The following is a 27826-nucleotide window of genomic DNA, read 5'->3' as shown; positions in this document are numbered from 1 at the left end:
GTTGCTTGATTATCTGCCGTTAACTATTTGCCTGTGAAATGCTTGTTGGTCCTGTTTGACTCAAAACACTGTCGGTTAAATTCTACCCCGGTATGCCGGGGTTCGTGATGTAAAACTCTAAATTCCCTTTTGTTTGTGGCACAACAGTTTTATGCCGGTATGTTATACCGGTAGTTAATTATCTTATGTTTGCCTTAACATATTTGCTTATTGTTTTGCTTTTATCCTGCACTGCAAAGATTTCGGAATTGTTTCCGCATCCAATTCGATGCATACTTGGCTCTTTTGCCTTGGCTCTGCCTGCCTTCTCTGGGCGTTCTTTGGCGTATGAGCACAAGGTTCTTTTACCAAACAAGCATTTTCTTGAACTTAGAAATAACTTCGAAATTTTACAAAAAACCGGCTTAGCCGGGGTTAGTTAAATTTTTCCGGATTGTTTGTTCCCACTCTCTCTTTTCGCAGTTCGCGTGCTTAATTGCTACCGGTTTATCTTGCTTGCCATGAAGCCGGGTTGCGGACAGCAGCAGAGTCGAAGACTCCGGTAGGTTTAGCACGCTACTAAACCGGAAAGAAAAAATGTTCACTAAGCAACCGGTGAACTGAAAAAATAAACATGTTGCATGCAGCTTAGGTAGGGGTAGTCCCCGAGATTCATTCGAGGTCCCGACATCTTTTATTCATAGCATATAAGGTACAAAAAGGAACTTCTTACACCACAACTTCAAGAGTAGAAGGGACGCAGCAGAGCTATGTTCCATGGACGCTTGCTCTCTTCTCCAGACCTATCCGCCTTTCCTTTCTTCCATTCCTGTGCATCGATCAAGTAATAGGCATCATTGTGAAGAGCTTTGCTCACAATGAAGGGACCTTCCCATGGTGGCGAAAGCTTATGCCGGCCTTCAGTGCGCTGCACTAGGCGTAGCACCAGATCTCCTTCCCGGAATACTCTCGGGTTAACCTTCCGGCTATGATAGCGTCTGAGGTTTTGCTGGTAAATGGCTGTTCTTGCCAATGCCAATTCTCTTGCTTCTTCTAGCAAGTCGACATCATTTTCTCTGGCTTCTTTTACCTCTTGCTCGGTATAGAGCTGCACTCTTGGTGAGTCATGGATAATGTCGGTTGGTATGACCGCTTCTGCTCCGTAAACCATGAAGAATGGAGTGTATCCGGTGGACCGGTTTGGAGTTGTCCTTATGCTCCACAACACTGATGGTAGCTCATCAAGCCAACACCCTGGTGACTTTTCCACCGCTTCGATGAGTCTTGGTTTGATACCGGAAAGGATCAATGCGTTCGTTCTTTCCACCTGGCCATTGCCTTGTGGGTGTGCTACCGAGCACAAATCCAACCGGATGTTGTTGTCCTCACAAAATCTTTTGAACTCACCTTGAGCAAAGTTGGTTCCATTGTCTGTGATGATGCTATGCGGGTAGCCATACCGCAAAATAACATCTTTTAAGAACTTCACCGCTGTGTGCCCATCACACTTTGCGATAGGTTTCACTTCTAGCCACTTGGTGAACTTGTCTACCATGACCAAAATGTGAGTCATGCTGCTCCTTGCAGTCTTGAACGGGCCAACCATATCAAGGCACCAAACAGCGAATGGCCATGTTAGCGGTATGGTTTTTAAACCGGACGCTGGGGTATGATTTTGCTTGGCGTACCTCTGGCACCCATTGCATTTTCTTACCAAATCCTCAGCGTTTTCCAAAGCAGTAGCCAATAGAACCCATGCCGGAACACTTTTGCTACCAGTGCCCTTGACGAGGCGTGGTGCCCACATTCCCCTTGATGAATCTCTTCAAGCATTTCTTTTCCTTCTTCCGGCTCCACACATCTTTGAAGGACACCGGTAACACTTCTCTTGTACACCTCGCCATTGATGAATGTGTATGCTTTGGAGCTTCTCTGGATCCTTCTGGATTCATTTTCGTCATCCGGCAAGGTGCCGTTGATCAGGAATTCCTTAATAGGTTTAACCCATGACGGTGTCTCTCGAACCAGAAACACCGGTACGTCTATCTCCATGTTATCTACCAGCATTGTTTCTTCTGGTATGGTTGCGACAGTCCCCGAGCTTTCCGGAACAGTCCCCGAGCTTGCCGGAACAGTCCCCGGGTTTCCTTCATCGATATCCATGGGTACCACATGCGATTCCGGTACGAAAATTGATTCCGATTCCGGGCTTGGTTTAATCGATGGTTCTCTTAGATGTGCCAAGGCTATTCCGGGAGGAATTTCTTGCCTAGATGAGCCCAGTTTGGACAAAGCATCCGCGGCTTCGTTTTCTGCCCGTGGCACATGATGAAACTCACAGCCCTCAAAGAAGCCGGCAATCTTTTGCACGTGAAACCGGTACAAAGCCATGTTAGCATCCTTCGCGTCCCAATCTCCGGAACATTGTTGCACCACAAGATCTGAATCTCCATAGCAAATGATCCGGTGCGCACCGATTTCTTTTGCAACCTTTAACCCATGGATCAGAGCCTCATATTCAGCGACATTGTTTGATGCCCTGAAATGTACTTGCAGAACATACCGGAGATGATCCCCCTTAGGTGAGGTAAGAACTACACCGGCACCTAGACCCTCTTTGAGTTTGAATCCATCAAAGTGCATCTTCCAATATTCTATCTTTTGATCCGGCGGCTTATATTGCATTTCCGCCCAATCAACAAGGAAATCAGCCAAAGCTTGTGACTTTATGGCATCACTTCTTTCATACGCCGGCACATATGGTGATATCTGGATTGCCCACTTTGCAATCCTTCCGCTAGCATCCTTGTTGCACATGATATCGGAAATGGGTGCTTCACTCACCACTTTCATGGGGTGCTCTTCAAAGTAGTGCTTGAGCTTGGTGGCGGCCATGTACACGCCATAAGTCATCTTTTGGAAGTGAGGGTAGTTTTGTTTTGAGAGGGAGAGCACCTCGCTCAGGTAGTATACCGACCTCTGGACGGTTTTTCCTTCCTCTTCTCTTTCAACCACAACTACCACACTCACAACCCGGTTTGTTGCTGCTATGTATAATAGCATAGGCTCCCTTTCTAGAGGTGAAGCCAGTATAGGCGCTGTGGCCAACATTATTTTTAGCTCTTTAAACGCTGCGTCTGCCTGAGGGGTCCAGACGAACGTGTCAGATTTTTTCATGAGAGCATAGAGTGGCAGAGCTTTTTCTTCCAACCTGCTTATGAACCGGCTTAGTGATGCCAAGCTTCCGGTAAACTTTTGCACGTCCTTGAGATCGCGCGGTATTGTCATTCTTTCGATTGCCCGGATTTTTACCGGATTAACCTCAATGCCCCGGCTTGATACGAGAAAGCCAAGCAGCTTGCCGGCAGGTACACCAAAGGTACATTTTGCCGGATTGAGTTTCATCCGGAATCTTCTCAAGTTATCAAATGTTTGCCGGAGGTCATCGATTAAGGTTTCTATTACCTTAGTTTTTACCACAACATCGTCCACATAGACTTGCACATTTTTTCCAATTTGGTTAAACAAGCATTTTTGCATACAGCGCTGGTACGTTGCACCAGCGTTGCGCAAACCGAAAGGCATAGTGACATAGCAATAAGCTCCGTGCGGGGTAATGAACGCAGTTTTTATTTGATCTTCCTTTTTCAGGGGGATTTGGTGGAAACCGGAATAAGCATCCAAGAAAGACAACAGCTCACAACCAGCAGTGGAATCAATCACTTGATCGATCCGGGGTAACGGGAAAGGATCTTTCGGGCAAGCTTTGTTCAGGTTGGTGTAGTCGATGCACATGCGCCACACCTTTGGAGCTTTTGCTTCCAGGTTCTCTTCTTTCTTCTTTTCGACCAGCACCGGATTGGCCAGCCACTCAGTGTGCAGTACTTCCACGATGAAACCGGCAACCAGCAACTTTGTTACCTCTTCTCCAATGATCTTTCTCCTGTCTTCAGCTAACCGGCGCAGCGGCTGCCTTACCGGCTTTGCATCTTTCCGGACATTTAATGAGTGCTCAGCCAGCTCCCTCGGAACACCTACCAAGTCATCAGTAGACCAGGCAAAGATATTCCGATTCTCACGGAGGAAGCTAACGAGCGCGCTTTCCTATGCCTCATTCATGCCGGCACCGATACGAACGGTGCGCTCAGGGTAAGCCGGGTCCAGCACAATGTCCTTTGTTTCTTTTGTTGGCTTGAATGTCGGTGCGCCCAGGTTTGCACTCATTGCCGCTAAGCTCAGCTGTGAGGACTGAGCCAGCGCAACCGCAGTTTGCATCCTCCTCTTCTCTTCAGCGATCACCAGCGATTCTGCCAGGTTTGAACCGGCGGAAGCTGTTTCCAGTGAGACTTTGTAGTTTCCCACCACAGTTAAGGGTCCACGAGGTGCCGGCATCTTCATCTTGAGATATGCCGTGTGAGTCGAGGCCATGAAAGCAGCCAATGCCGGTCTCCCTAGCAGTGCATGGTAAGGACTATCTAAGTCCACCACCTCAAACTCAAGGTTTTCAACCCGACAGTTGTCACGTCCTCCAAACGACACATCCACCGGACTTTTCCAACCGGTGCGCAGGACAAGCCCGGAACGATTCCATGGAACGTTGTACGCGTTGGCTGAAGCATGTTTTCTGTTATGCCCAGCATGTTCATGGTGTGCCGGTACATGATGTTTATGTTGCTCCCATTGTCTATCAGCACCTTGCTGAACTTGACTCGAGCGTTTGGCCCTTGCATGATTGGGTCCAAGACAAGAGCATAGCCACCCGGGTTAGGCATGATCTTAGGGTGATCCTTGAACGACCATGAGATCTCTTGATCAGACCACAGCATGTATTTTGGCGCTGCCGGCATCACCGCGTTCACTTCCATAGAACGGCGATGTAGGCTCTGTCTGTCGGTTGGCTCAGTGACGAACACAACGCAGCACATATCTGGGTCATGGTAAACATTCCGGCCCAAAGGTGCCGGTGGAGGTGCTTGGCCATTGCCTTCTCCCACCTGGTTAACTTGCTGGTATTGCTGCCGGTTTGGCTGCGGCTGTACCGGTAAGGCGTTTGCCCCAGTAAGCGGTGGTGGTGGTGGTAACTGTTGTTGCCGCAGCATGTCTTGTGGTAGTGGCTGAGCATCTTTTACTGCTCCCTTTTGCATCAAGTACTTGGTCCAAGAGCAATCTTTCGTCAGATGGTTTGACGGGTGTGCCGGATTCGGTGTGTGCCACCGGCAAGGTTGATCCATGGCAGCTTCCATGGTGTACTTCACAGGTTCTTGCCAGTTCTTTTTCTGGCCCCAGGGTTTCTTTTCAACCCACTGTTTTTTAGCACCCGCCCAAGGCTGCGATCCGGTTCTTTGTCTCTGACTGCCGCTGGCCTCAGAGTTTTCTTGTACTGCAGCAACTTGCTGCGGACCGTATCTTTGATCCGGAAAATCTTCCCTTCTTTTGTTATTCCGGTTATCCCGGTTTTGCTCTTGGCGCTGCTGTTCCGGCTCAGGTTGTACTGCCGGCTGCGTTGGGTCTCCCAACGCATAGCTATCCGCCACGCGTATCATCTCTGCCAACGTTGTCGGCATGTTTCGTTGCAGCTTTTGCCACAACGGTGAACCTCTTCTGCATCCACTGCTAAACCAAGCAATGGCTTGTGCCTCTATCACCCCTTCACAGGAGTTCCTTGTAGTGTTCCATCGGGCCAGATAATCCCGGCCTGTTTCATTTGGGCGCTGCACGCACAGAGCGAGCTGCTGCGGCCTGTTTGGCCTCCGGTATGTGCTGCTGAAGTTACTCACGAAAGCCTCCTCAAAGTCCAACCAGCCGTTTATGCTTCCTGCCGGCAAGTTGTTTAGCCAGATTCTTGCCGGTCCTACCAAGAACGATGGTATGATTCTCACGGCCCAACGCCGGTTTCCTCCTCCAGCTACGGTTCCTCCGCCGCCAGCGACGTATACCGCGGTCACGTAATCCGCGAGCCAATCTTCCAGCTTAGTCGTGCCATCATATGTTTTTGTGTCACGGGGCAACTGGAAGTTGCGAACCGGTGGTCCTTCTTTCATGATTCTTGGACCAAAGCATTTTGGGCCTGGAGGTCCTTCTGCCTCGATTATTTCCGACAAGTATACTCTGTCCAGACGGTGCCTCGCATCCCGTTCTGGCAGGTATCTTTCTCCCAAGCGTTCTGCCAATGGGTTCCGGTATGCTGCCGGTCTTGCTGAATCAACCTCGTCTTCGTATTCTGGTACCGCGGCCCTTGCCTGCCGGTACCTTGGAGGATCTATTTCCTCCTCATCGTACGCTGCCCTTGCAGCTCGGTAATTTTGCCCGGTTTCATTTCTACCGGCATGATTGTTTCCGGCATAGCCTCCTTTGGCGTAGCCTCTGTCTGCCCCTTGGATTTTTCTACCGGCATCATGTTGCCCGGCTTGTTGTTTTCCGGCAAGAACCGGATCATACACAGTCATCTGCTGCGTGCTCATCTCTTTTTCTTTTCTTCTGTCCGGATGGGGGGACGAAGCCTGCCCATGGGACTTGCTACCGGCATTCTTTGTTGAACGCGCGGATTTTGAAGCCACAGCCTTGTTTAGCTTAACAAGCTGCTCAACATGCTGCTGCTCAATAGTCTCAAGCAGCTCCCGGACGCGCTCTTGTTGCTTTACCAGAGCGTCCCCGGAAAGCGACTCACACAGCGCTACCGCGGCTTTAGCAGCTTTCATGGTTTTATCCGGGCTACTGTACTTAGGTTTCTCTACAATGCTCACAGATGCAGAGATACTCTTGCCGGCAACAATTTCTTTGCGCAGATCCTGATCTAGATTGCGAGCCTTAAGCCGGTTCTCCGGTATCCTAGCAGCATGTGCGCTAACAGAAGGAAAACCATGGGCAGCGTTATACTCACGTATGGTTAGGTTCAGCTCGCGCTGCGCCTTGAGGATGTCCTTGCCGCTCTCGAGCACCTTCTAGCGCTGCGCCTCCAGCTCCGCCTGAGCCGCTGCCGGGTCGATGTTCTGCGCGATGGGGGTGGCGAGGACGTTCATCGCCGCTTGGAGTGGTGTTTCCGGTGGTGCGGATGATGCTCCCGCAGCGCCTGCGTCACGCTCCAGCGGTGGCTTGGCCGCGCGGGTTGAAGCCGCACGCCCAGCACCTTCTTCCACAGCTCCTTTGCCGGCGTCGACCGCGCCTGCCATCATCACCTCCACGCTGCCAGGAGCACGGCCAGCATGTAGCCATCTTGGCGGATCCGGCGCCACCAGTACTGGCGAGAGGCACTGGCGCACAGGGACGGTGCCGAAGTAGATGCGGTGGCTGCCGAACTCGATGATGCGGCCGTTCTTGGGGAAGATGCCGCCGTTGGCGAAGCAGCCCGCGTTGTCGTTGATGAAGTCCATGGCGTAGATGCGCTGCACCAGCGCGGATACCGTACGCTGGCCGGCGACGTCGAGGATGCCCGCCCGAATGTGAACTCCAGCAAGCGCCACTTCATGCCCCACGGTGGGCGCCAACTGTCGTCGTGGTGAACGAGCAGATGCCATAGGATGGCTTGAGTTGGGGCCGGATGGACGCAAGAGGATTCGGGGGAGGGTTTGTGACTAGATGGGACGAACTTCCGGATGGTTTCCTCAAGAACACGGCCAAAGGCAGGGATGCAAGAAGAAGCACAAGAGGAAGAACTCTGCTCTAGATCACTATCTTCATTGATCTCAACATGGTTACAGGTTTCTGGTTACAAGGTTTCTCTAGAGACTGAGCATCATCCAACCTTCCGTGCCCGTGAGAGGCTATGCCCCCTCTCCTTATATAGGGGAGAGGGTGGCTTACAGGACAAGAAACCCTAATGGCATCTTTTACTGGACAAACTACTTTACAAAGTAACTTTAATCATAGATGACGCCGGGGTCTTCTTTAATCAGGGAGGCTGACGTCCTCCGACTTCTTTCAGCGTCACCGGTCTCTTTGGCGCCAGGGCTCTGATTAAAGCCACTTTGCTTACCTCAGCCTTGTCCTCTAGCTCTGAACAGAATCTTTGACCAGTCTTGCCGACATGCTCTTCCTTCCGGTATCTTCTTCATCCGGTTCCGGTATACCCCTCTGGGGATACCGGCATGGCTTTTCTTAGCCATGCTCTTATCTTTGTGCTCCGGTAAGAATATTAAACCGGTATCTCGATGGACCAAACCATCCGGTTTGGCATGCCTTTGGCATACCGGGGGTCACCCCCCCAACACAATGGCAGCCGAGGAGGACCACATACTCGTCCTCCTCGAACTCTTCTTCCTCAGGACCGGCCCGATCGATGCCGTCCTCGTCGTACCGCTCGGCGTCCTCCTCTTCCCGAAGCCGGAGGTGAAGGAGGAACCGGAGGAAGCGTCGCAGGCGGCGCTGCTGGCGGAGTACGAGCGGCAGCAGCGCCTCATCGCCAACAGCGACGACCCCGAGGACTGCCCAGGGCTGCGAGCGGCGTACTTGGCTTCGCTGAACGACAAGGATGCCTGGAGGGGCGACCTCGACACGGCAATCGCCATGTCCATCCGCGACACCGGCAAGCCGCTCGTGGACCTCACCGACGACGACGAGGCAGGACCAAGCGGCATGTAAGGACGAGCCCGACGAGCGCGTCAAGCAGGAGGTCGTCACCGACGACATGTACAACTTCCACTAGTACTTTGACGCCTCCGGCCGCCACAAGTACTTCTATATTAGGTTTAGTTTAAATTTAGTCGAATCTCGTTCGAATCTATGTAATATATGCTAAGTTTAGATGAATTTAATTGAATCTCGCTTAAGTTCAAAATTTCCGAAATTTGTTTGGGGGACGCGACTGGGGAGCGACGTCCCCCAAACGCGGCACGAACAGAACTCGTCCCCCAAACCCGCTCGATCCGACGCCGTTTGGGGTACGCGAGTGAAGATGATCTAAGTTGTTGTTGAACTCATGCTTGAATTTTGGTTCCCGTAGATGAGTGTGTAAAACATGGGTTGGGTTTCATTTAGACATCAGTTTATATATTGTTTGTGTACCTATGCTATAGCCTGATGCATATACAAATTTTCTCAAAGTTTCACTTCCAAAAAAGTTGCTCAAATTTCAGTTTAAATGATAATTTAAAGAGTTCAAAACATATTAAGAGGAGATTCAGGTATGTCAGAAAACCGAAATACTCCGGAATAATAGCATTGAATTATGTTCAAATGGCTAAAAATCTGGCAGATCCTTTTACAAAGAAACAATCAAGAAATATGATAGACCTTGCATCGATGAAGATGGATTAGAGACCCACGTGAGTTGTCAAGAGGATAACCCTACCTATATGGTCGGATATCCCATGAATTAGGGCATGGGAAAACAGTGAGGAGCAACAACTGAATTGAGAGAAACTTTATCCTCCCACTCCGCTAAAGATATGGTTTCAAGTGGGACGGGCTACTGGTTGTCCCGCATACCATCCCACCGGTAAATATGATTTTTTGAATTTTTGAAAACAACGGGATCACTGATGTTTGGGAGCCAAAAATCTACACTCCTTTCTTTCCAGCTTAATAAATTTCCACCGATCCCCCAAACAGGTGTAAAGATTTTTTCACTTGAATGTCATAGAAGTGTTCTATTACGGTAGTAGTATTTCAACATAACTAAATTCAATACGTAAAGATGCATTATTAGGCATTCTTTACAAGGTCTAACTAGTTACTAAAATAAATGCAGAACTGTTAGCTAGACACATTTTTTCTTCAATTGTAGTTTTTTCTTCTTCTTTTTGTATGGAGTTTTACTTGACACAACTGCCAATAGATAGAACAAGAAAAAAAAATGGAAGGATAGTGCAGTGCACGTAGCGAAGAACGATACAAGCAACTCTCAGCCGTGTATAATCCAGCTGTTCATTGGTTAGTCAACCTTGGCCCCATGTACAGCGAATTCCCTCCCTTGTCATTCTCCAAGCCTCGCCGCCCAACTCAAGAAAGCCTTTTTCCTCCATCTCCATGGGGATCTCCGTCGCCGTCCCCTCCCTCCTCCTCCTCCTCCTCCTACCACCGGCCGCCGCGCACTTCTCCTTCACCTACAACTTCACCGCCGCCTCGGCCTCCGACTCGGCGCCGTCCGGCATCTCCTTCCAGGGCGACGCCTTCTTCAACAAGTACATCCGCCTCACCCGCGACGAGCGCGTCGGCCCGCTCACCAGCAGCGCCGGCCGGGCCTACTTCTCCCGCCCCATCGCGCTCTCCGACCCCATCACCCGCCGCCTCGCCTCCTTCGCCTCCTCCTTCGCCTTCTCCATCTCCGCTCCCGAGCCCTCCGCCGCATCCGGGGATGGCCTCGCCTTCTTCCTCTCCCCGTTCCCCTCCGTCCTCCCCAACAGCTCCGCCGGCGGCCTCCTCGGCCTCTTCAACTCCTCCACCCGCGACGCCATCATCCCCCTCGTCGCCATCGAGTTCGACACCTTCCGGAACGACTGGGACCCCAGCGACGACCACGTCGGCATCAACCTCGGCGGGATCGTCTCCGACGCCACCGCCGACTGGCCCACCAGCATGAAGGACGGACGCACGGCGCACGCGCGCGTCGCCTACGACGGCGACACCAAGAACCTCACCGTCGCGCTCTCCTACGGCGAATCTCCCCCCACGGACGTCGTCCTGTGGTTCGCCGTCGATCTGCGAGAACACCTACCCGACGCCGTGGCCATCGGCTTCTCCGCCGCCACCGGCGAGGCCGCCGAGCTGCACAAGGTGCTCTACTGGGATTTCACCTCCAGCGTCGACCCCGAGAAGGGGACCATTATGCTGTGGGTGGCATTAGGGGTGTGCGGGTTCCTTGTTGTGCTCATCGGCGCAGGGGTTGTTTGGTTCGCCAAGGAATGGAGGAAGGCCGGGGAACCCGTCCTCTATGGCGACATTGACATCGACGACGCAATGGGGTACGAGGAGCTCGGCGATGATGAGTTCGTCGTGGAGAGCGGGCCAAGACGGTTCCGTTACGCCGAGTTGGCGTCAGCGACCAAGAATTTCTCCGAGGAGAGGAAGCTCGGGCAGGGCGGGTTCGGTGCGGTCTACCGGGGTTTCTTGAAGGAGCTTGGTCTGGAGGTGGCCATCAAGAGGGTCTCCAAGGGGTCGACACAGGGCCGCAAAGAGTACGCCGCCGAGGTGCGCATCATCAGCCAATTGCGACACCGCCATTTGGTCAGGCTCGTCGGGTGGTGCCATGAGCACCGTGGCGATTTCTTGCTTGTGTATGAGCTCATGCCCAATGGCAGCGTCGACCACCACCTCTACGGAAAGGGCGTGCTCCTCACCTGGCCGACGCGGTATGACATTGCTCTAGGCCTCGCCTCGGCGCTGCTCTACCTCCACGAGGAGTGTCGGCAATGCATCGTGCACCGCGACATCAAGCCGAGCAATGTGATGCTGGATGCCGCCTTCAGTGCCAAGCTTGGTGACTTTGGCCTTGCTAAGCTTGTTGAGCATGGCAGCCAGCCCTACACCACCGTCCTGGCTGGCACATTGGGGTACTTGGCGCCAGAGTGCCTGACGACAGGCAAGTCGAGCAGGGAGTCGGACGTGTACAGCTTCGGCGTGGTGGCATTGGAAATCGCTTGCGGGCGGCGGCCAGCAGAGCTAACCGAGGAGCCGAGCAAGGCAAGACTGGTGCCGTGGGTGTGGGATCTGTATGGGAAGAAAGCCCTTCTTGAAGCGGCAGACTGGAGGTTGAAGGGAGAGTTTGATGAGAAGCAGATGGAGCACCTGATGGTCGTCGGACTATGGTGTGCTCATCCTGACTACACACATAGACCAAGCATCAGGCAGGCCCTGAATGTGCTGAAACTCGAGGCGCCACTGCCTGTGCTGGCACCCAAGATGCCAGTACCAACGTTCTTCCCTTTGCCTGACTTGGCCACTTCGGTAGTATCAGTTGAAGCTTTGTCAAGCTCAGATTACCCAGGCGTTAATGAGTATGAATCGTCAGCTCGCAGCGGGCCGTCATCGAGGGATAGACTTCTGGAGCCATGAATGTGGATTTTGGGAGTTGAACCTAGCTTTCATCGAAATTTTGGTTGTTTCTTGTTGTACTGCACATGGAGGTGTGATCGATTTGAATTTGGGTTTGTATGACAACAATGGGCTTGTCAAAAGGACAGCACAAAATGTTCGTCGCAGTTTGAACAATTCTATGTCGACTGCAGAGTATACACAGAGTTTTATACATAGCTTCCATCAAATTTTTGGTTTTTCTTGTTGTACTGCACATGGAGGTGTGATCGATTTGAGTTTGGGTTTGTATAACAACAAAATGGGTTGGTAAAAACGACAGCACAAAATGTTTGTCGCAGTTTGAACAATTCTATGTCGATTGCAGCTTATACAAGCTGATAGTACCTCCGTTCCATTTTAACGGTAGAGACGGAGAAATACCAACCGTCTAAACGAACTAATCAAGAGGTTTAGATTTACCAATACTTATCGACTAGAGCAGTAGTATTTTCTCTTCAAAGGGAAAAATTGGCAGATGAAAAACAAAACCTGACAACGCAGCCATTTAGACTTGACTAAACGAACTAATCAAGAGGTTTAGATTTACCAATACTTATGGACTAGAACAGTAGTATTTTCTCTTCAAAAGGAAAAATTGGCAGATGAAAAACAAAACCTGACAAGGCAGCCATTTAGACTTGATAGCTTCCACAATATATGGACCTTCCGTGTGATAGTTTCTTGAATCTTTCATGATAACTTTCCTCTTTTAACTGTACTTATACTTTACAAAAATGAATGGGTGCATGTATAGCTAGCAAATCTGATCAGCACCGATACGAATTCGCAGGGAAAAGAAAAAGATCTATGGATTGAATTAGAGCAATTTCAACATGCGTTGCAAATTTTGGTTTGCAGCTCTTGTTTTGATCTTATAATCATGCGCCGCTTCACCGGGCGCGCTAAATTTTGCAACGATGCAAAGTGTGTTGACGGGATGCGCTAAAATGCAGTGCCGAAAACACTTTTTTTGTACCCAGACAACTTCAAATATAGATCAAATAAAGTAGAAAAAATAGACGCATAAAGTTCATATTAACATAGACAAGATACCACAATTCGAAATACAGCGAAACATAGATACTATTAACTACTAATCTAAAAGTCGAAATCCAACTCGTCCTCCATCGAGGAATCCAACAGCATCGACGAGAACTGGTCGACCAGCGATCGTCTGCGGGCCGGCAATATGCGCCACGATGAACACCCGCGGCGCGCTTTGTTGGCCCTCCTCTCCGCGCTATCCGCCTTGCGCTGCTCCTTCCTCCACGCGTAGAAGACGACCTCGGTGGTGACGTCCTCTGGGAAGCGGGCTTACCACTCCGTCCTCACACACTTGTTTTCCTCAGCGTGGTAGTGGCGCCAGAGCCGCGTGTGATGGCGACGCTTCTCCTTGTCGGTGATGATGCACGGCGGCAGTGCAAGCATCTCCGTCTGCTCACGCTTCTGCACGTCGTTGATGTTCATCTCTCGGCGCAGGCGTTCGAGTTGCCACACCACCGCGTCAAACGTGCGCGATGCTTCGTGCGTGGTCTCGAAGGTGCTGAGGAAGATGCGGTCGACGCTAGCGTGAATCTCGGCATAGTAGCTGTTGTTGGGGCGCGCGCACCATGGAAGCTAGAGGATTTTGAGCGGTGTGCCACCATCTCGAAGCAGGCGCTTGATGGGCGGTTGGTGTGCGCACGTCCGCGTTTTATCCCGTGTGCGGCAAAAAAGTTTCATGTGTGCTCTATTTTCTCGTGCCTGCTGGAGCACATCGACCACCCGCGCACGCGCTAAATTGATGGTTATTTACTCTGCGGACACGTTTTGCCGCGTCTGTTTACTCTAAGGTGGAAAGTGTGATAGACTTCTGATCAGTAAATTATATTTATCATGTCAGAACCTAGAGTTTATCTCTAGTTGATCTATGCCCACAAATATTACTGCTGAATCGTCTAGCAAGACAATTGTATCCTTGAGTTTGTCAATTCGTGTTTTTTTTTGTCCCTTGTCATCAGATGCCAATATGTATATACATAAGTACTCTCTCTGTTTCAATAAATGTGGCTTATAAATTTAATCCAGAATCTACTTTCTCTTTACTAATGTTGCAGGCAAAAAAATATAAATATCTACGATCCAAATTAATATTAGTAGACTCAGCAGTAAATATGTTTAGATATTTTTTATTTAACTTTTAAATTTTGACTTCTAGCTAAATTTATAAACATTTTTCCCCAGGCGCTGGTTCACAATTTCAAGTGCAGATGTGCATTCACCGTTTATCATGATTTTAACTTCCATTCAGTGGGCGGAAAGATAGTAGGTCTACACCTGGACCCAGATCATGATTACCAGAGTTGTAATTAAATCTCTTCCAGATTTTACAGAAGAAAACATAAATACCAAAATATTAGTTACCCAGAATATCATGGCTCAATACTACTAGCCCAGGTGACTAGTAAATTGCACCGTAAACAATTTAATCAATGCAGGACACCACCTCCACTCCACGTCGATTTAACCGAAGCGGAGGGAGTACATAGCTTTCATAAAACTTTTGGTTTTTCCTGTTGGAACGGAGGGAGTACATAGCTTTCATCAAACTTTCTGGTTTTTCATGTTGTAGTGCACATGGAGGTGGAGCTGATCGGTTTGAGTTTTGGTTGGTCAGAAAGACAGCACAAAATGTTTGTCGCAGTTTGAAAAATTCTCTGTCAGATTGCAAAGTATACAAGCTGCTAGTAGAACCATCATGGCACAAGCCAAAAACGTAGAATTGCTACTCTCGAAGCGAGCCAACAAAATGTCACCACCGTTGGTGTGACTCATCACCAATGGGCAATGGCCTGTAGAAGGTGTCACTCGCAACGGCAAAGGTAGTCAACCAGAGGGTACATGACCGCGTGCAACAACAGCATCTTATGCTAAACCAGCATAAAACAGCATCACCCGTTTCCCACAAAGTATATGACTATATCGAAGTACAAAAGGCCCAGCTCAAGCTATAATATGGTTCATCACATACAACCAGACTGCAGATATTGCCAAGACAAATTTATATGTGCTGGTGAAAACTATGTACAAATATCAGGTTAGTTAACGACATTTTTTCCTTATCTTCATGATAGTCAAACAGAAACTATGTAGCCCATTAAGATTTTGCCTAATGATGATGATGCACCATCCCTACTTGCAGTGCGAAAAGAATTGGATGATCTAACAACCACAATGACATCTTCCAACTACAAAATCTCTGCACCTGTACAAACTAAAAGCACTAGTAACCCCTAGAGAAATGCTATCAGTTACCTCTCCTGAGAAATACTTATCTATCACTGCCTATTACACCATTCCATGAGCAAAATTGCCTTCGATCTCAGGTGGTGATGCTAAACCATGAACAAATAATTCAAGTCATCCACTGTCAGTCGAGTCTGTCCGCCCCCAGATTTATCTTCCCCAAAAGCAGAAGCAACCATCTCCCGCTTTTTCTCCTGAGACAAATTACATAGCTTAGTTGGCACTACTTGAGAAAGTACATTTATATAAAATTGTTGTCAAACAGAACACACAGAATTTATAGTAGTACTCTAATCAAGGTTAAGTGCAGTATCAACGGGAGGTTAACCAAATGGGTAGGACTGATGTTTCTGGTTTGCATCAGTCTATCCAAGTAGATTCTGGCGCCTACATATTTCCTGAGTTCAGATGTGATCGCAAAAGGAACTATTTATTTCCAATAATAGCTCTCTCACTACTCAAGGAGGGACCGAAGAAGGCCGCCATCCCATATATTCTCTCCCACCAAAAGTGTCTCAATTTTATCAAAATTTGGATGTATCTACCTGCTAGATAGTGTCTAGGTACATCCAAGGGAGTACTTCTAAGAGTATCTCCACCGGCGCCCCCGATAGCATTCTGGGGGCCGGCATCGAAAATGGGCATCACACCAGCGCGCCCCAAAAAGCGTCGGCGATTTTTCAAGCCCAATAGAAGCGCCGACAACCGCGTGCCGGCCCCTTGGCGAATGGTGCGAATTGGGCGCCGGCGCCTCGCGAAACGAAATTTTTTGGCCAAGGAGCCGCGCGGGAGATCTCCCGCCACGACGCCGTGCGGGAGGTTTCCCGCCTCGCCGCCGGTCTAAATATCCCTCCTTCCCCGCCTCTCACTTCAGTAGTGCAAAAATCTAATAATAAATCTAAACCCCCAATGTTCGATGCGTGGGAGGAGGCGGCCATAGAAGTCGCGGAGGAGGACCCGCAACTCGCAGAGTACGAGGCGTGGGAGGAGGCGGCGCTAGCGGCGACCGTATAACCATTTGCCACGGACGAGCGGCAATTGCTAGAGGCAGGGTGGCGTCACCGGGAGGCGGAGCGGCAGCACCGGTGGGAGGTGCACCGACAGCAGGGGTGGGAGCAGCTTGCGCTGCGGCAGGATACGCGGGAGGAGCAGCAGCGTCAAGATGAAGTCTACGAGCAGCGGCACTTGGCGGAGATGCAGCTGCGGCTAGCTGCGGCTACGGAGGAAGGAGGTGGAGCACCGTCGGTGGCGGGAGGAGCTTTAGCAGCTGCTGCGTTGGATAGAGCGGCCTACTTCACGTTCGTGGCAGAGAGAGCTGCAGGGGATCGGCGATGGAGGAGCAGAGAGAGCAGTGGGTGATCGTCCACCTCCATAGAGCCGGGTGGCAAGTAGTTAGTAGACTAGAGATGAAGCAGGTTTCACATGTCATCCGGGATTGAGGAGTGAATAATATTTTACTCGGATTTGCCCTAAAACATTATTCATTCCTGGATCCTGAATGACATGAAAATGAAACTATAAGAAAATGTTTAGTTCGTCTTGAAAACAATCCTATCGGGGCAGCCTGTTTGGGAACGCCGGTGTGTTCGCACCCCGAATAGAGGATGCAGTGCCGGCGCCCCTACCATCGCCTATTTGGGGGGGGCACCGGTGGAGATGCTCTAAAATCTAGGCCATGATCGAACGGGTGAAGCCACAATAGCTCACAGTAGACGGTGGTTGAGCAGTTGAATCACCGGTTTTGCAAGTTTTTCCAAAGTTTATATGGGTTTTTTCTCGTTTGACCGAGACATTAGTCCCCGAGAAAACCAAGATGTTATATGGGCTTTTCCTGCCAGTTTCAGCATGGAGCTAGTAATGATATCCTAGCATGACTAGATAAGTAGCCATACAAAATCAAGTGATCTCACATAGCTCATGGTTTCAAATTTACCTGGAGCGCCAGAATACGATCTTCAACAGTATCTTTTACTGTCAACCTTGATACTGTGACAGGTCTTGTTTGGCCAATGCGGTGTGCTCTATCAACAGCTTGGTCCTCAGTGGTAGGATTCCACCAAAGATCAAGCATAAGCACATGACACGCAGCCACCATGTTAAGACCAAGACTAGCAGCTTTCAGAGACATGATCATAACAGAAACCTGCCAACAGCAGAAGTCAACAGAGAATAAATTGTGATACACTAAGTTACAGTAAGGCATATCACTGCATACAAACCTCTGGGACAGTCTTGAAGTCATTAACAGCCCTTTCTCGAGCAGCAACAGACATGGTTCCATCAAGCCGCCTGTACGACACATGAGAAGCTTTCAAATGAACCTCTAGCAAATCCAGCATTCCAGTCCACTGTGAGAAAACAATGGCCTTCTCTGTATTCTTGGTTTCAGCACATTCTGAACCCTTCCCATTGATATTTTCAGAGGCAAGCCCAACTGTTCTTTTGCTATCAATAATTTGAGTGGAATCAACTTTAGGTAATGAGAGAATAATATCTAGGGCCGCCCTCACTTTAGAAGATGCATACGATGAATCAATCCCGGTTTCATTTTCAGTATGTACCATCTCTGTACAGGAATCATTGGACTGGTATTCACTGGTTAATTTGCACAGGGAGTATTCAAGGGTGCCTCGGGAGAACAATGAAGTGGCATTAAGTCGGATTCTGCAATTGGGTACTGGACACATGCTGTCATCACCAGTAAGTTGCTCCAATATGCACTGGTTGCAAAAAACATGGCCGCATAGAGTAACGACAGCATCTTCTGGTGCATCCTGCACAATTTAAGATGCTAAAAATTAGAAGTGAACAGGGGAAGAATAGTAGGTAAAAACCAAGTGATATTTCCATCAATTTGTTTCTTTTTCTAGATCCGATGTTTGGAGCAACAATCTTACGAAATGACACTAACTTTCAATGCTTCCCTTCTGCTTGTGTCCAGAAAAGTGACCTCATATAACCAAAACCAGAGCACAGTGCAATAATATTTCTTAGTGCTGCACTAACATTTTCTACACGCATTTCAATGTGTAGATACATCCGTACCTAGATTTTGGAACAGATTTTGGCACAGCTGCGACACTTATTTTGGAACAGAGGAATACATGTTTGTGGTAATAATAATAGTTGGTCCAATTCCACTAAGAAACTCAAAAGCACTTTCGAGTATGTAAAATTATTAGCCACAATTATTCAAATAAGATAGACCATACTCCGCAGCATTATAGTAGCAAAATGGAATATTGAAGAAACATGATGCAGATTTAAAGAAAAACACACCAATGTTTTGACTACAGATGCAGGACAAAATGAGCCAAATTCACTTACATTGCAGAGAGCACATAATGCAGAACAAGATTGCAAGCAAACCAGCAATTCTTGTTGTCGTTCCATCGGAAGTTTCTTTGCAGCCTCTAATGAAGACGTCCAGCTAGATTCATGACCTTTAACAAGGTGAGGGTGATCACAAGCCTGCCTGAGCCGTAAAAGCATCAGTAGGATGTTCACATAGTTTTGCCTAACAGTACCAGCAGCTGCGTAGACCTGCAGATGAGCTATTAGCTTATAATACTGGTGAGCAACAGAGCATATATGCAGGGCTCTTTCAGTTAACGAATAAAAATCATTACATGAACTTGACGTTAATTAAAAAATATGAAATGAGTGTTCAAACATGTTCCGATCTCATAACTTTTTGTCTCCGTTATTATTATTGCCTCTATACTGGTTTATTAGGGTATTACGCACTTCGATAAAAAACGTTGACCTTCAATTTGGTCAACAAAATATAAGATATACCACTGGAAACTTATTTTGAATATGAATCCAATGGTATAATTTTGTCGCATATACCTTATATTTTGTTGACCCAATTAATGATCAAACTTTTTTCTCGAATTGCGTAATACCCTAATAAATCAGTATGGAGGGAGTATTACTGATTGCATAAGGCCAGTTCTAACTAACTTGTTTGCTGTCCAGGTACCTTAATTTTGAGTATGTAACATCATGTAATATGTATAATCCAAGCATAAGTGGAGACTAACAATAATTACAAATGTGCCATGTTTCAACAATACAAGGAAATAGCTTTCATAGTTAAAAAAATCCTGATATATTTATTAATGTATCCGCTTGTGGAAAAATAATGCCAGTTAAAAATATGCCTATATCTTGTGGAAAAATAAGGCCAGTAAAAATATGCATATATTTTCTGGAAAAATAGCAGGATCCAATTTAAAGAATGAAGAAAGAACGTATCAGAGGGTGAACAATTAACCAACACTGAACACACCTTGAATTGCTCTCGTGATTCAGCTTCTAGAGTGTTATAAAATGCACGCTCCTCACTTGTGAAGTTCACGGCCTTGAGATGAATAGTCTTCGGAGGTAAGGAAATGATTGGTTTTCCATCCAACATCGTCGCTATGTTAACAAAACACAAATATAACTTTCAACACCAATTACAAAATTTAATAACATGTGGACAACAGATCTACATTGCAGTAGAAAATATTGCACAAGAATTGCAGGCTGACATATCAAAACCACATGACCACATCAGTGAAACGAAATCCTCAGCAGTAGTGATACAATTACTCAACATGAATTTCAAATCTTGGAATGTTCTAACAAAAAGGTATCATTTGTTCCATGTACATCGCCTGTAAGACCCATTTTTAGGACAGTAAAAAGTGGAAGGCAAATGGAAGTATTGAATTGAATGAAATATGCCTATCCTGCTAATTAATGATACTGTGAGTCTGTGACATCCCCTTGTATACCATCAACCAAAATATTTCCATCACATGATGGATTAGCAGCTTAGCTTATCCATCATGATTTTTTTATTTACTTCCTACAGCAATTATTACCGCAAGTATTAAGAGAAAGTTTGTCTCCAGTTAAAATGCCAAACGTGAGTGGTTTACGTACAATCAGCAGGACATCTTATTTGTTGGGAGAGCAAAATACTTTTCTCAGATATGCACATGCTAAGAGATATGAAAACAATAATATATGTTCAGTAATTGACCTTTAGTCCGCCGTAGCATTACTGTCTTCAAAACAACTTGCAGCTTCTTGTAACCAGTAACTGGGTTCCTACTGATTGGCATTTTTATCAAGGCGCAAAATTGCTTGTGTCCACAATATGGTTCGTATCTGAGAAATTTAAAATAGCTAAAAAGATCTTCAACAGCATTCTGTATTGGCGTCCCTGACAAGCACCACCTTCTTTTAGCTCGCAAACCCCAGCAAGCCCCAGCAACGTTAGTTCGATAATTTTTAATACTTTGTGCTTCATCAAGAACGACCCTGAACCATGCAACTTTCGCAAGAGGTCTCTCAGGCAAGCAACTCTTCTCCTTTGTAGCCTTTTTGCTTTTCTTAGAAGATGCCTTCCTTTTTTTGTTAAGTGAAACAAAAGCACTATATCTGTCTGGCCTTCCTTTCTCTTCATCGTCACTGTCAGGACTTGATTGCTTTGGTACCTCCATACTTACTATAGAATATGTAGTTAGCACAACATCATATTTAGTAAGCTCGTTAGGATCCTTCGTCCGGTTGCTACCATGATATACTAGAAAGGACAAATTAGCTTTACTGGTGACTTTGTTCCTCAGTTCTTCAGCCCACTGCCGTAGAACACTTGTCGGGCAAACAACCAGAGTCCCAGCAGCCGGCCTGGTCTTAATCTCTATAATAGGATTCTCTATCTTAACTTTAGTGCTTGCCACTTCAGAATTACATGTATATGGCCTCTTCTTCAAACAAAGTTCAGCAGGGTCATCGTCGTCGTCGTCATCAAGAGTTACAGCTTCGCATGGCTCTTGCTTAATGGCAGATGATCCTGGTAATGGTGCTCTTTCTGTCAATATCAGTGATATAGTTGATATAGTTTTCCCCAGGCCCTGAAAAGCATCAGATGACATAAGAACACTTGTTCACTTTATTGAACAATAGAAAAAAACAACTTAACTGGTATACCTGATCATCAGCAAGAATTCCACCAGAGCAGTGTGAACTATTTCTCTCCTTTTGCAGCATCCATGACAAAGCAATTTTCTGTCCAAACAAAATGTAGTCAAATTACCCAGACGCTGGAGACACTACTTTGAGGGGATCACAAAACATGGACCACAAGGTGTACCTGATGCCTCAATAAAGGAACTGATAAATAACCATCAGGTGGATTAGCCTCGGACCTTGGTTGGGATATATCCTGGCAAACATCCAATATGTTAAGCATGCTGAAGAAGCACATGAAAACTGGATGCAAGAAAAAAACATAAATAACAAATGATCCTACTTTCTCCATCATCTGATGCATCCAATGCTCAATTACTAAGTTTGTGTGCCATAAATTCAAAGCCAGTGTTCTATAGTGTATGGTTGTAGAACCATAGAAAGATATCGAGCGGCATGCTTGATGAACACACACAACCAACAAACAAACAAAAAATATCATAGAAAGATGGAAACATAATCACCAGCAGTTAAGTACAATAAAATGGCTTTGGGAAGCTCAAGAGGCAGCTTATGGAACTTGCCGTAACAATTATAACTACCAGCATGAAAGATGACAATAAATAGTGAGCGTGGACATACATCTCACAGGCTACAGGAAGCCCAGGCTTTTTTATTTTAAAATAAACATATTTAGAAGTTTCATAAAACTAAAATTTTGTATTTCATTATTCTAAGTGCTGCTTACGAAATGCTGCATTTGGGATTTTGAGTAATAGCTCACAGTAGTCATAAGTGATTCGTGGCAGGAGGTGGAACCAAGTTAACAAAAGTGAAAAGAAGGATCCAACAGTAAAGAGGGGAAGATGACCTGTAATGCAAGACGTAGAGTGGTCCTCTCATCATGTGTCTTATTATACCCACCAAACCGAGGAACAATAGGAGTTGCAGACAAAGATTGTTGAAAGTTGTTCAGTTTTCCCTGGAATTGTGGTAATAGATGACCAGGAGCTCGATGGCTACTCAGGATAGATAAATCAGAATCACCATTCACATTTGCACCGAAGCAACTTCTTGACAAACTCCCCTGAGTAAAGGGGTTGCCACTTCTATGAATATCATATTGTTCATGAAAAGCTGCAGGCATTTGATCTGCCATGGTCCTATATGGTTGTTGGTGGCTGATAGGAACTAACTTAGAGTTCAGCAGCTGCTTTGTTGCGCCTCCTAAGTATTTATCCGCATCCTCTGTTGTAGAGTTTCTGCTTGAGGGTACTGGAGAAGAGTCAGTGCTAGACTCACTCTTCAAAGCAATATACTGAGATTGGTTCGGCTCACAGGATAAGGATGCATCATCACAATATTCATCCGAAGAAGACACATCCATGTAGCAATCTGATAAGGATGCATCATCGCAATATTCATCAGGAGAGCTTGTCTGCATCGAGCTGCTTTCACATATATTCTGAGGGAATTGTTCCATCTCGTAGGACTGATTGTTTTGTGGCAAATCATGCACTGACATTTCACCAGCCATATCAAGAGAACCATACTCAGGTTTAGGACATTCCCCAAAACTCCCCTGCAGATATTCTTCCTGTACAGTTAGGCAACTGTTGTTGCCATTGTTCATGCTTCCAGTCGCCTCACCAATATTCAGCTCAGGGTAAGAAATATGAGGAATTGTTCCATTATTATCATGAAGAGTGAACATGTCTGTTGATCTGAAATGATTACCCTCCTGACCAGTATTGTCAAATATTGCACCTGTATCCTCGCTTTTAACTTCACTCAAACCAGATTGCTCCGGGAGCTCGTTACATGGCAAATCTGCAGTAGATATCAAATGAATAATGGGTCCTTTATACTCAGAATGATGCAAGCTAGATAGTGCCAAGAGAAATTTACATACAAGTGTTAATTTGTGGCCCCGTGCTCTCTAAGTGGTTCTCTGCTTTGATCTGTGTTTGGTCAAAATACAATTGCTCTCCAACATATGAAGATTTTGAGAGGACTTCGTATGGAGATGCATTTGCTTCTTCAACAGCATTTATATGGTTAAATGTGTCCGTTGGTAACGGTTGGTTGTCATGATTGTTGGTCCAAGAGTTCCCAGATAAATCTGCAAATAAATGGTCAATTAAATAGTACTTTATACAGACATAAATAATAAGTGTAGCTTTAAAACCGTTTATCTGCTTTCTCACCATTGTCAAGCATACCATAAGGCTTAGCGTCTGAGCAATCAAAAGCCCCATCTCCTTGTTCCATCATTGGTTCCTCCTGGTACTGTGAAGGGTCTACGTGCGGGCAGTTTGACCATAATCCAACATCCGCCAGAAAATCTAGTACCAAGCGATAGCTTAATAACGATTGTGTAGAAGAGAAGCAATGAATCTGGTACAGATATATGATAGAATGAGAAGCTGAGTCTACCTTCGTGGTTGTCAAAACCATTTTCAAAACCATCAGCATCCACCGGGACCTGCATTTGAAGAACAAGATGTGTGTTCGATGAGGGATATGAAGTAACAGTTAAGAGACAACAAGATATGTTGGCCAAAAAAATATTGATGGCCTGAGATAGCTTGCCCCAGATATAGAAGCGCAATCTCGGCACTACTGACCGAAAACAGTACAAACAAAATGGACGTGTTGACCAAACAGAAACGATCCCACATGATGCTAGCGAAGTTGGAGAAACAGTACAAACAAAATTCCAACCATCACCCGCGCCAAATCAATCAAAACCAATTCATCTCGTTTCCGCAGGTCAGTTCGAACCAAATCCTTTGCTGCGTGACCGATCACACCCCCAAGCTCCGCATATCTCAGCATAGACACTTTGCTATCAGTCCAGTTCTCGCCTCGCCACCCCCATCAACTATGCTGCTGCCGCCAATACCATCACCTTCTCAAAACCTGTCCCCTGCTAGCCATTGGTCTCACTTATGGATGACACAGTAAGTACTACCACAAGGCCAGGCCAGGCCAGTGATCAGACACTCTACATTTGGACCGAAATTCATTAGGGCAGGCGGCTCTTCGAGCCAACTGTCTCGGGTGACAAAGGCGGCATACGACGCTTGTTCAAGTGTTTGGGTCCAATTTCCAAAGATGGCTATCATTATCGTTTCCCAGCAACATTTATAACGAACACACATATAGAGGGTATAACTTAATTAATTGCATCTCACAGTCGAACTGGTCTTGTGGCCTAGACCTAGTGTGCTTCACTTGCTACACATATAAAAGGAAAAAAAAAAAAGGCAACGAAATTACTCCCCAAGGCGAGAAAGTCGCGCCGAATCCCTTGGCTAGGCTTGATCGCGCTTCGTTCATATACATCTAATAAGACCCCTAAACATGGTAAATTGCAGGTACGCAAGGGGAGGGGGAGGGGGGGTCCCAAACGGGTCTCCGCTCCGACGGAATCCAAAACCCTAGCCCGAAAGTAACCTCCGCGGCGACCAACCCCCGCCTACCGAATTGGGGATCCGGCCTGCGTAAAGCGCGGCGAATTAGGGCAAAGCGAAACGCGGGCGCGGGGGGTAGAATCGACGCACCTCGGGGTGCTGGTGGTCGTCGTCGTCGTCCCCGGGCGAGCCGCTGTCGAGGAAGGCCATGAAGTCGCCGAGGGGCATGGAGAGGTTGTCCTCGGCGTCGAATCCGGCCGCGGCGCCGCCCTCGAAATCCATCGCCGGTTCCTCCGCCATCACAACAACCCTCTGCCGCGGCGCGATTCGATCATGCAATTGGCCGGCTCGGGGGTTGCTTTGGCCTCTCTCTCTAATTTAATCGTGGCGGGGGGCGGCGCGGTGGTGGGCTAAGGCGGAGATGCCGTCCGCGTCGGAGTGGTGGTGGAAAAAAGGGGCGGAGGATGAGGGCTGCGAAGGGGAAAAATTGGTTCCGGGCTGCGGATTTTAAAAGGAAAAACTGACGGGTCGGGTCGGCGTGCGTAGACGGGGTAGAAGTAGTAGAGGTTTGGAACGGGAATGGCCGAATAGGAACCGGGATCGGGTTTGTGGGGAGTAATTTCGTGGCATGTGCACCACGCGGCCGGAGACCGGCTCGGCTTTGCTTGGGTTCGAGACTTTCAGGGGTGGTGGAGAACACAAGGAGGGCCCCGTCCAACCTTCTCGAGTCGTGGTGGGTCCGGCCCGCGCGCCACGTGGACGGGACCGTGGCAGGGCTTTTCTTTTTTTGCAGAGGAGTCCCTGGGTTCTGCCGATTTTAAGGCTTGGCGACGGTTACTGGGGATTTGGATTTTGGACGTCCATGGCTCGCTGGGCAGTGGGAGACAGCGGGAGCACACGTTTGTGTTTTCTTCTCTCGCACGGCAGCGGAGATTCCGATGATTCCGCTGATTCACTACGGCGACCATAGAAACCCGGCGCCTAGAAACCCAGCTCCTTGTGACCAAACCGCACCGAACACGTGCGCGTCGTGCCTCAATCACTGTTGTTGTGTGCTCCTACGTAGTATGATCTGCATCAAGCTAATAATCTTTATAAAGAGCTACTCTGATAAAATTAAGATTATAGGGTTATCCATTTCGAATTATAGCATGGTTTAGATCGCGGTGAACTACATGTAGATCAAAGTGAGCAAACATGCAAATTAGGTGCTCCCCGGTCCAAAGAAAAAAAATAAGTTAGATTGTTCGTTTTCAATTGTAGGGTTATTCTTTTTTTTTTTTTGAACAAGGGTGCCCCGAAGGGCGATAAAGCTTCTCATTAAATCGAAACGGAGGAGGTACATAAGATTACAAAGGACCCCATAAGATCTAAATGCATATATAGGCCCCTAGCATTTGCAGAAAAGACCTCACTGAGAGATGAAGAAATGCAATCAGGTCCTTCTCTTTCCCCACCGTCGAGCCAGAGGTCTGCTACGCCGCCGTCATGCGAAGAGGCGGGGACGAAACCACTTGCCTCTACGCAGCCGTAGTATGCGGCTGCAAACCTCAGAAAGGACCTCACAACGGAGGTTGATTCGCCGGAATCCGTCGCCGACAATTGGATAGGCCATAGAGTGGCCTTGGATCTGCTCAAGAAAAATGCTTCCCACCTCTGGAAAGGACCAACAAAGATGCCACCATCGCCACCATCTTCATCTTCCTCCTCGCCTCCACGGCCGGTCAGGTCGATGTCGAGGATGTCAAGGGCACATCTTTGCATCCAGCAGTGCTTATTGCTGAGGGGCTTGGCAAGAGGATCATATGGTTCCATCCCCAACCATAGGGGCTTGAGATCACATATCCTCGGCCAATCACCGGTGCTGCACCAAGGCACCAGGGAAAGAGAGCCCCTGCCCTTCTCCAACACTCCACCTACCTCAATTCGTCTCCCCCACCCCTCACCACCATGGCCGGCCAGGTCGATGTCGAGGATGTCAAGGGCACATCTTTGCATCCAGCAGTGCTTATTGCTGAGGGGCTTGGCAAGAGGATCATATGGTTCCATCCCCAACCATAGGGGCTTGAGATCACATATCCTCGGCCAATCACCGGTGCTGCACCAAGGCACCAGGGAAAGAGAGCCCCTGCCCTTCTCCAACACTCCACCTACCTCAATTCGTCTCCCCCACCCCTCACCACCATGGCCGGCCGGTGGAAGGAGGACAAACAGAGAAAAGATGGAGATGAAGGAAAGAGAGCAAACCCTGGGCTTATTGATGGAGATCCATGGGGGATGGTCGAGGGCCGCCGTCTCCGGCCGCCGGAGCTCCATGCCGCGCCGCCACCACCACCATCTGCTCCAGATCTTGCCCCAAAGATCTGAAACTTGACTCCAAGACCTCGGCAACCTGCCGACAACTCGAAATCTAAACCTATATACATCACCGGCACCTCCCCCTCCCCATCTCCGGCCGGCAGCGCCGCCGGAGAAGGGTTGGGCTCGGCCCAGATTCGTCGGGTCAACGAGCAGAGGGGGGCGGAGAGGGAGGACGAGGGGGTGGGGAGAGAAAAGAGTCTCATTTCGAATTGGGTTTTGGACGTCCATTGCTGGGAAGTGGGAGACACTAGGAGCACGTATGTGTTTTTCTCACTAGGGCCTCGTTGGTTTAATACACTTCTCAGGTGGTATTGGAGTGTACTAGGAGGTATTGGGAAGAGTTTTGGCTTGGATGGGATTTAATCTCTCCCAAACCACCCCAATACTCTCAGGGATTGGTGAAACCGAACAATGCCTAGCGAGATTCGGATGATTCCACTGTACGATCATGACACACAGAACACTTGTGTGTCGTGTCAAAATTCTTGTTGGTGTGCATGGTTATCACTATCGCGATACAAGACTAAAACGATATGTAGCGCACTGCATATCAAATCGGGTGGTATCATTCTCAAAATGAGGTACCATGCTTTGAATCAGTACTATCCCGATACTTGTACGGCGTGTGATACCACACGTTAGTTCAAACTAATCAAAGAATTAGTTAACATGCTGACATCTGCGAGCCTTATTAACAGGTAATCGCTTCATTGGTTTCCTATTGCGGACTAAACATACTATTTGCCGCCTCCGCATCCCTCATGTGGTGTTGGGATGCATGATCCAAATCTATGATATACCACTCTCTA

The 27826-nt window shown here is 47.8% G+C and overlaps 2 protein-coding genes across 3 annotated transcripts; one reads left to right on the top strand and one right to left on the bottom strand.

The window, feature by feature from the left end:
- Positions 1-9882: 9882 nt before the first annotated feature.
- On the top strand, positions 9883-12158 carry LOC127344023 (L-type lectin-domain containing receptor kinase IX.1). Its single transcript, XM_051370249.2, has one exon. It carries the CDS (start codon positions 9943-9945, stop codon positions 11965-11967), a length of 2025 nt encoding a protein of 674 aa, XP_051226209.1. The 5' UTR covers positions 9883-9942; the 3' UTR covers positions 11968-12158.
- A 2907-nt stretch (positions 12159-15065) lies between these two features.
- Positions 15066-25171, bottom strand: LOC127344024 (helicase-like transcription factor CHR28). 2 transcript variants are annotated; one of them, XM_051370251.2, is made up of 13 exons: positions 24807-25171; positions 23677-23725; positions 23463-23585; positions 23153-23362; positions 22112-23070; positions 21425-21496; positions 21262-21339; positions 20309-21185; positions 19568-19698; positions 18601-18816; positions 17493-18047; positions 17207-17416; positions 15066-15467 (listed from the first exon to the last, which is right to left on the bottom strand). In XM_051370251.2, the coding sequence occupies exons 1-13, from the start codon at positions 24954-24956 to the stop codon at positions 15363-15365; spliced, it is 3735 nt and encodes a 1244-aa protein (XP_051226211.1). In that variant the 5' UTR covers positions 24957-25171; the 3' UTR covers positions 15066-15362. The 2 variants fall into 2 exon arrangements, with proteins under 2 accessions (XP_051226211.1, XP_051226210.1); XM_051370250.2 differs by having other exon boundaries at positions 23448-23585; positions 24807-25170.
- Positions 25172-27826: the final 2655 nt, after the last annotated feature.

Source organism: Lolium perenne, chromosome 3 (assembly GCF_019359855.2).
Source record: "Lolium perenne isolate Kyuss_39 chromosome 3, Kyuss_2.0, whole genome shotgun sequence".
Classification (NCBI taxonomy): Eukaryota; Viridiplantae; Streptophyta; class Magnoliopsida; order Poales; family Poaceae; genus Lolium; species Lolium perenne.
The sequence above is the reverse complement of the archived record's forward strand: the minus strand, read 5'-3'. Positions and strand labels throughout refer to the sequence as shown.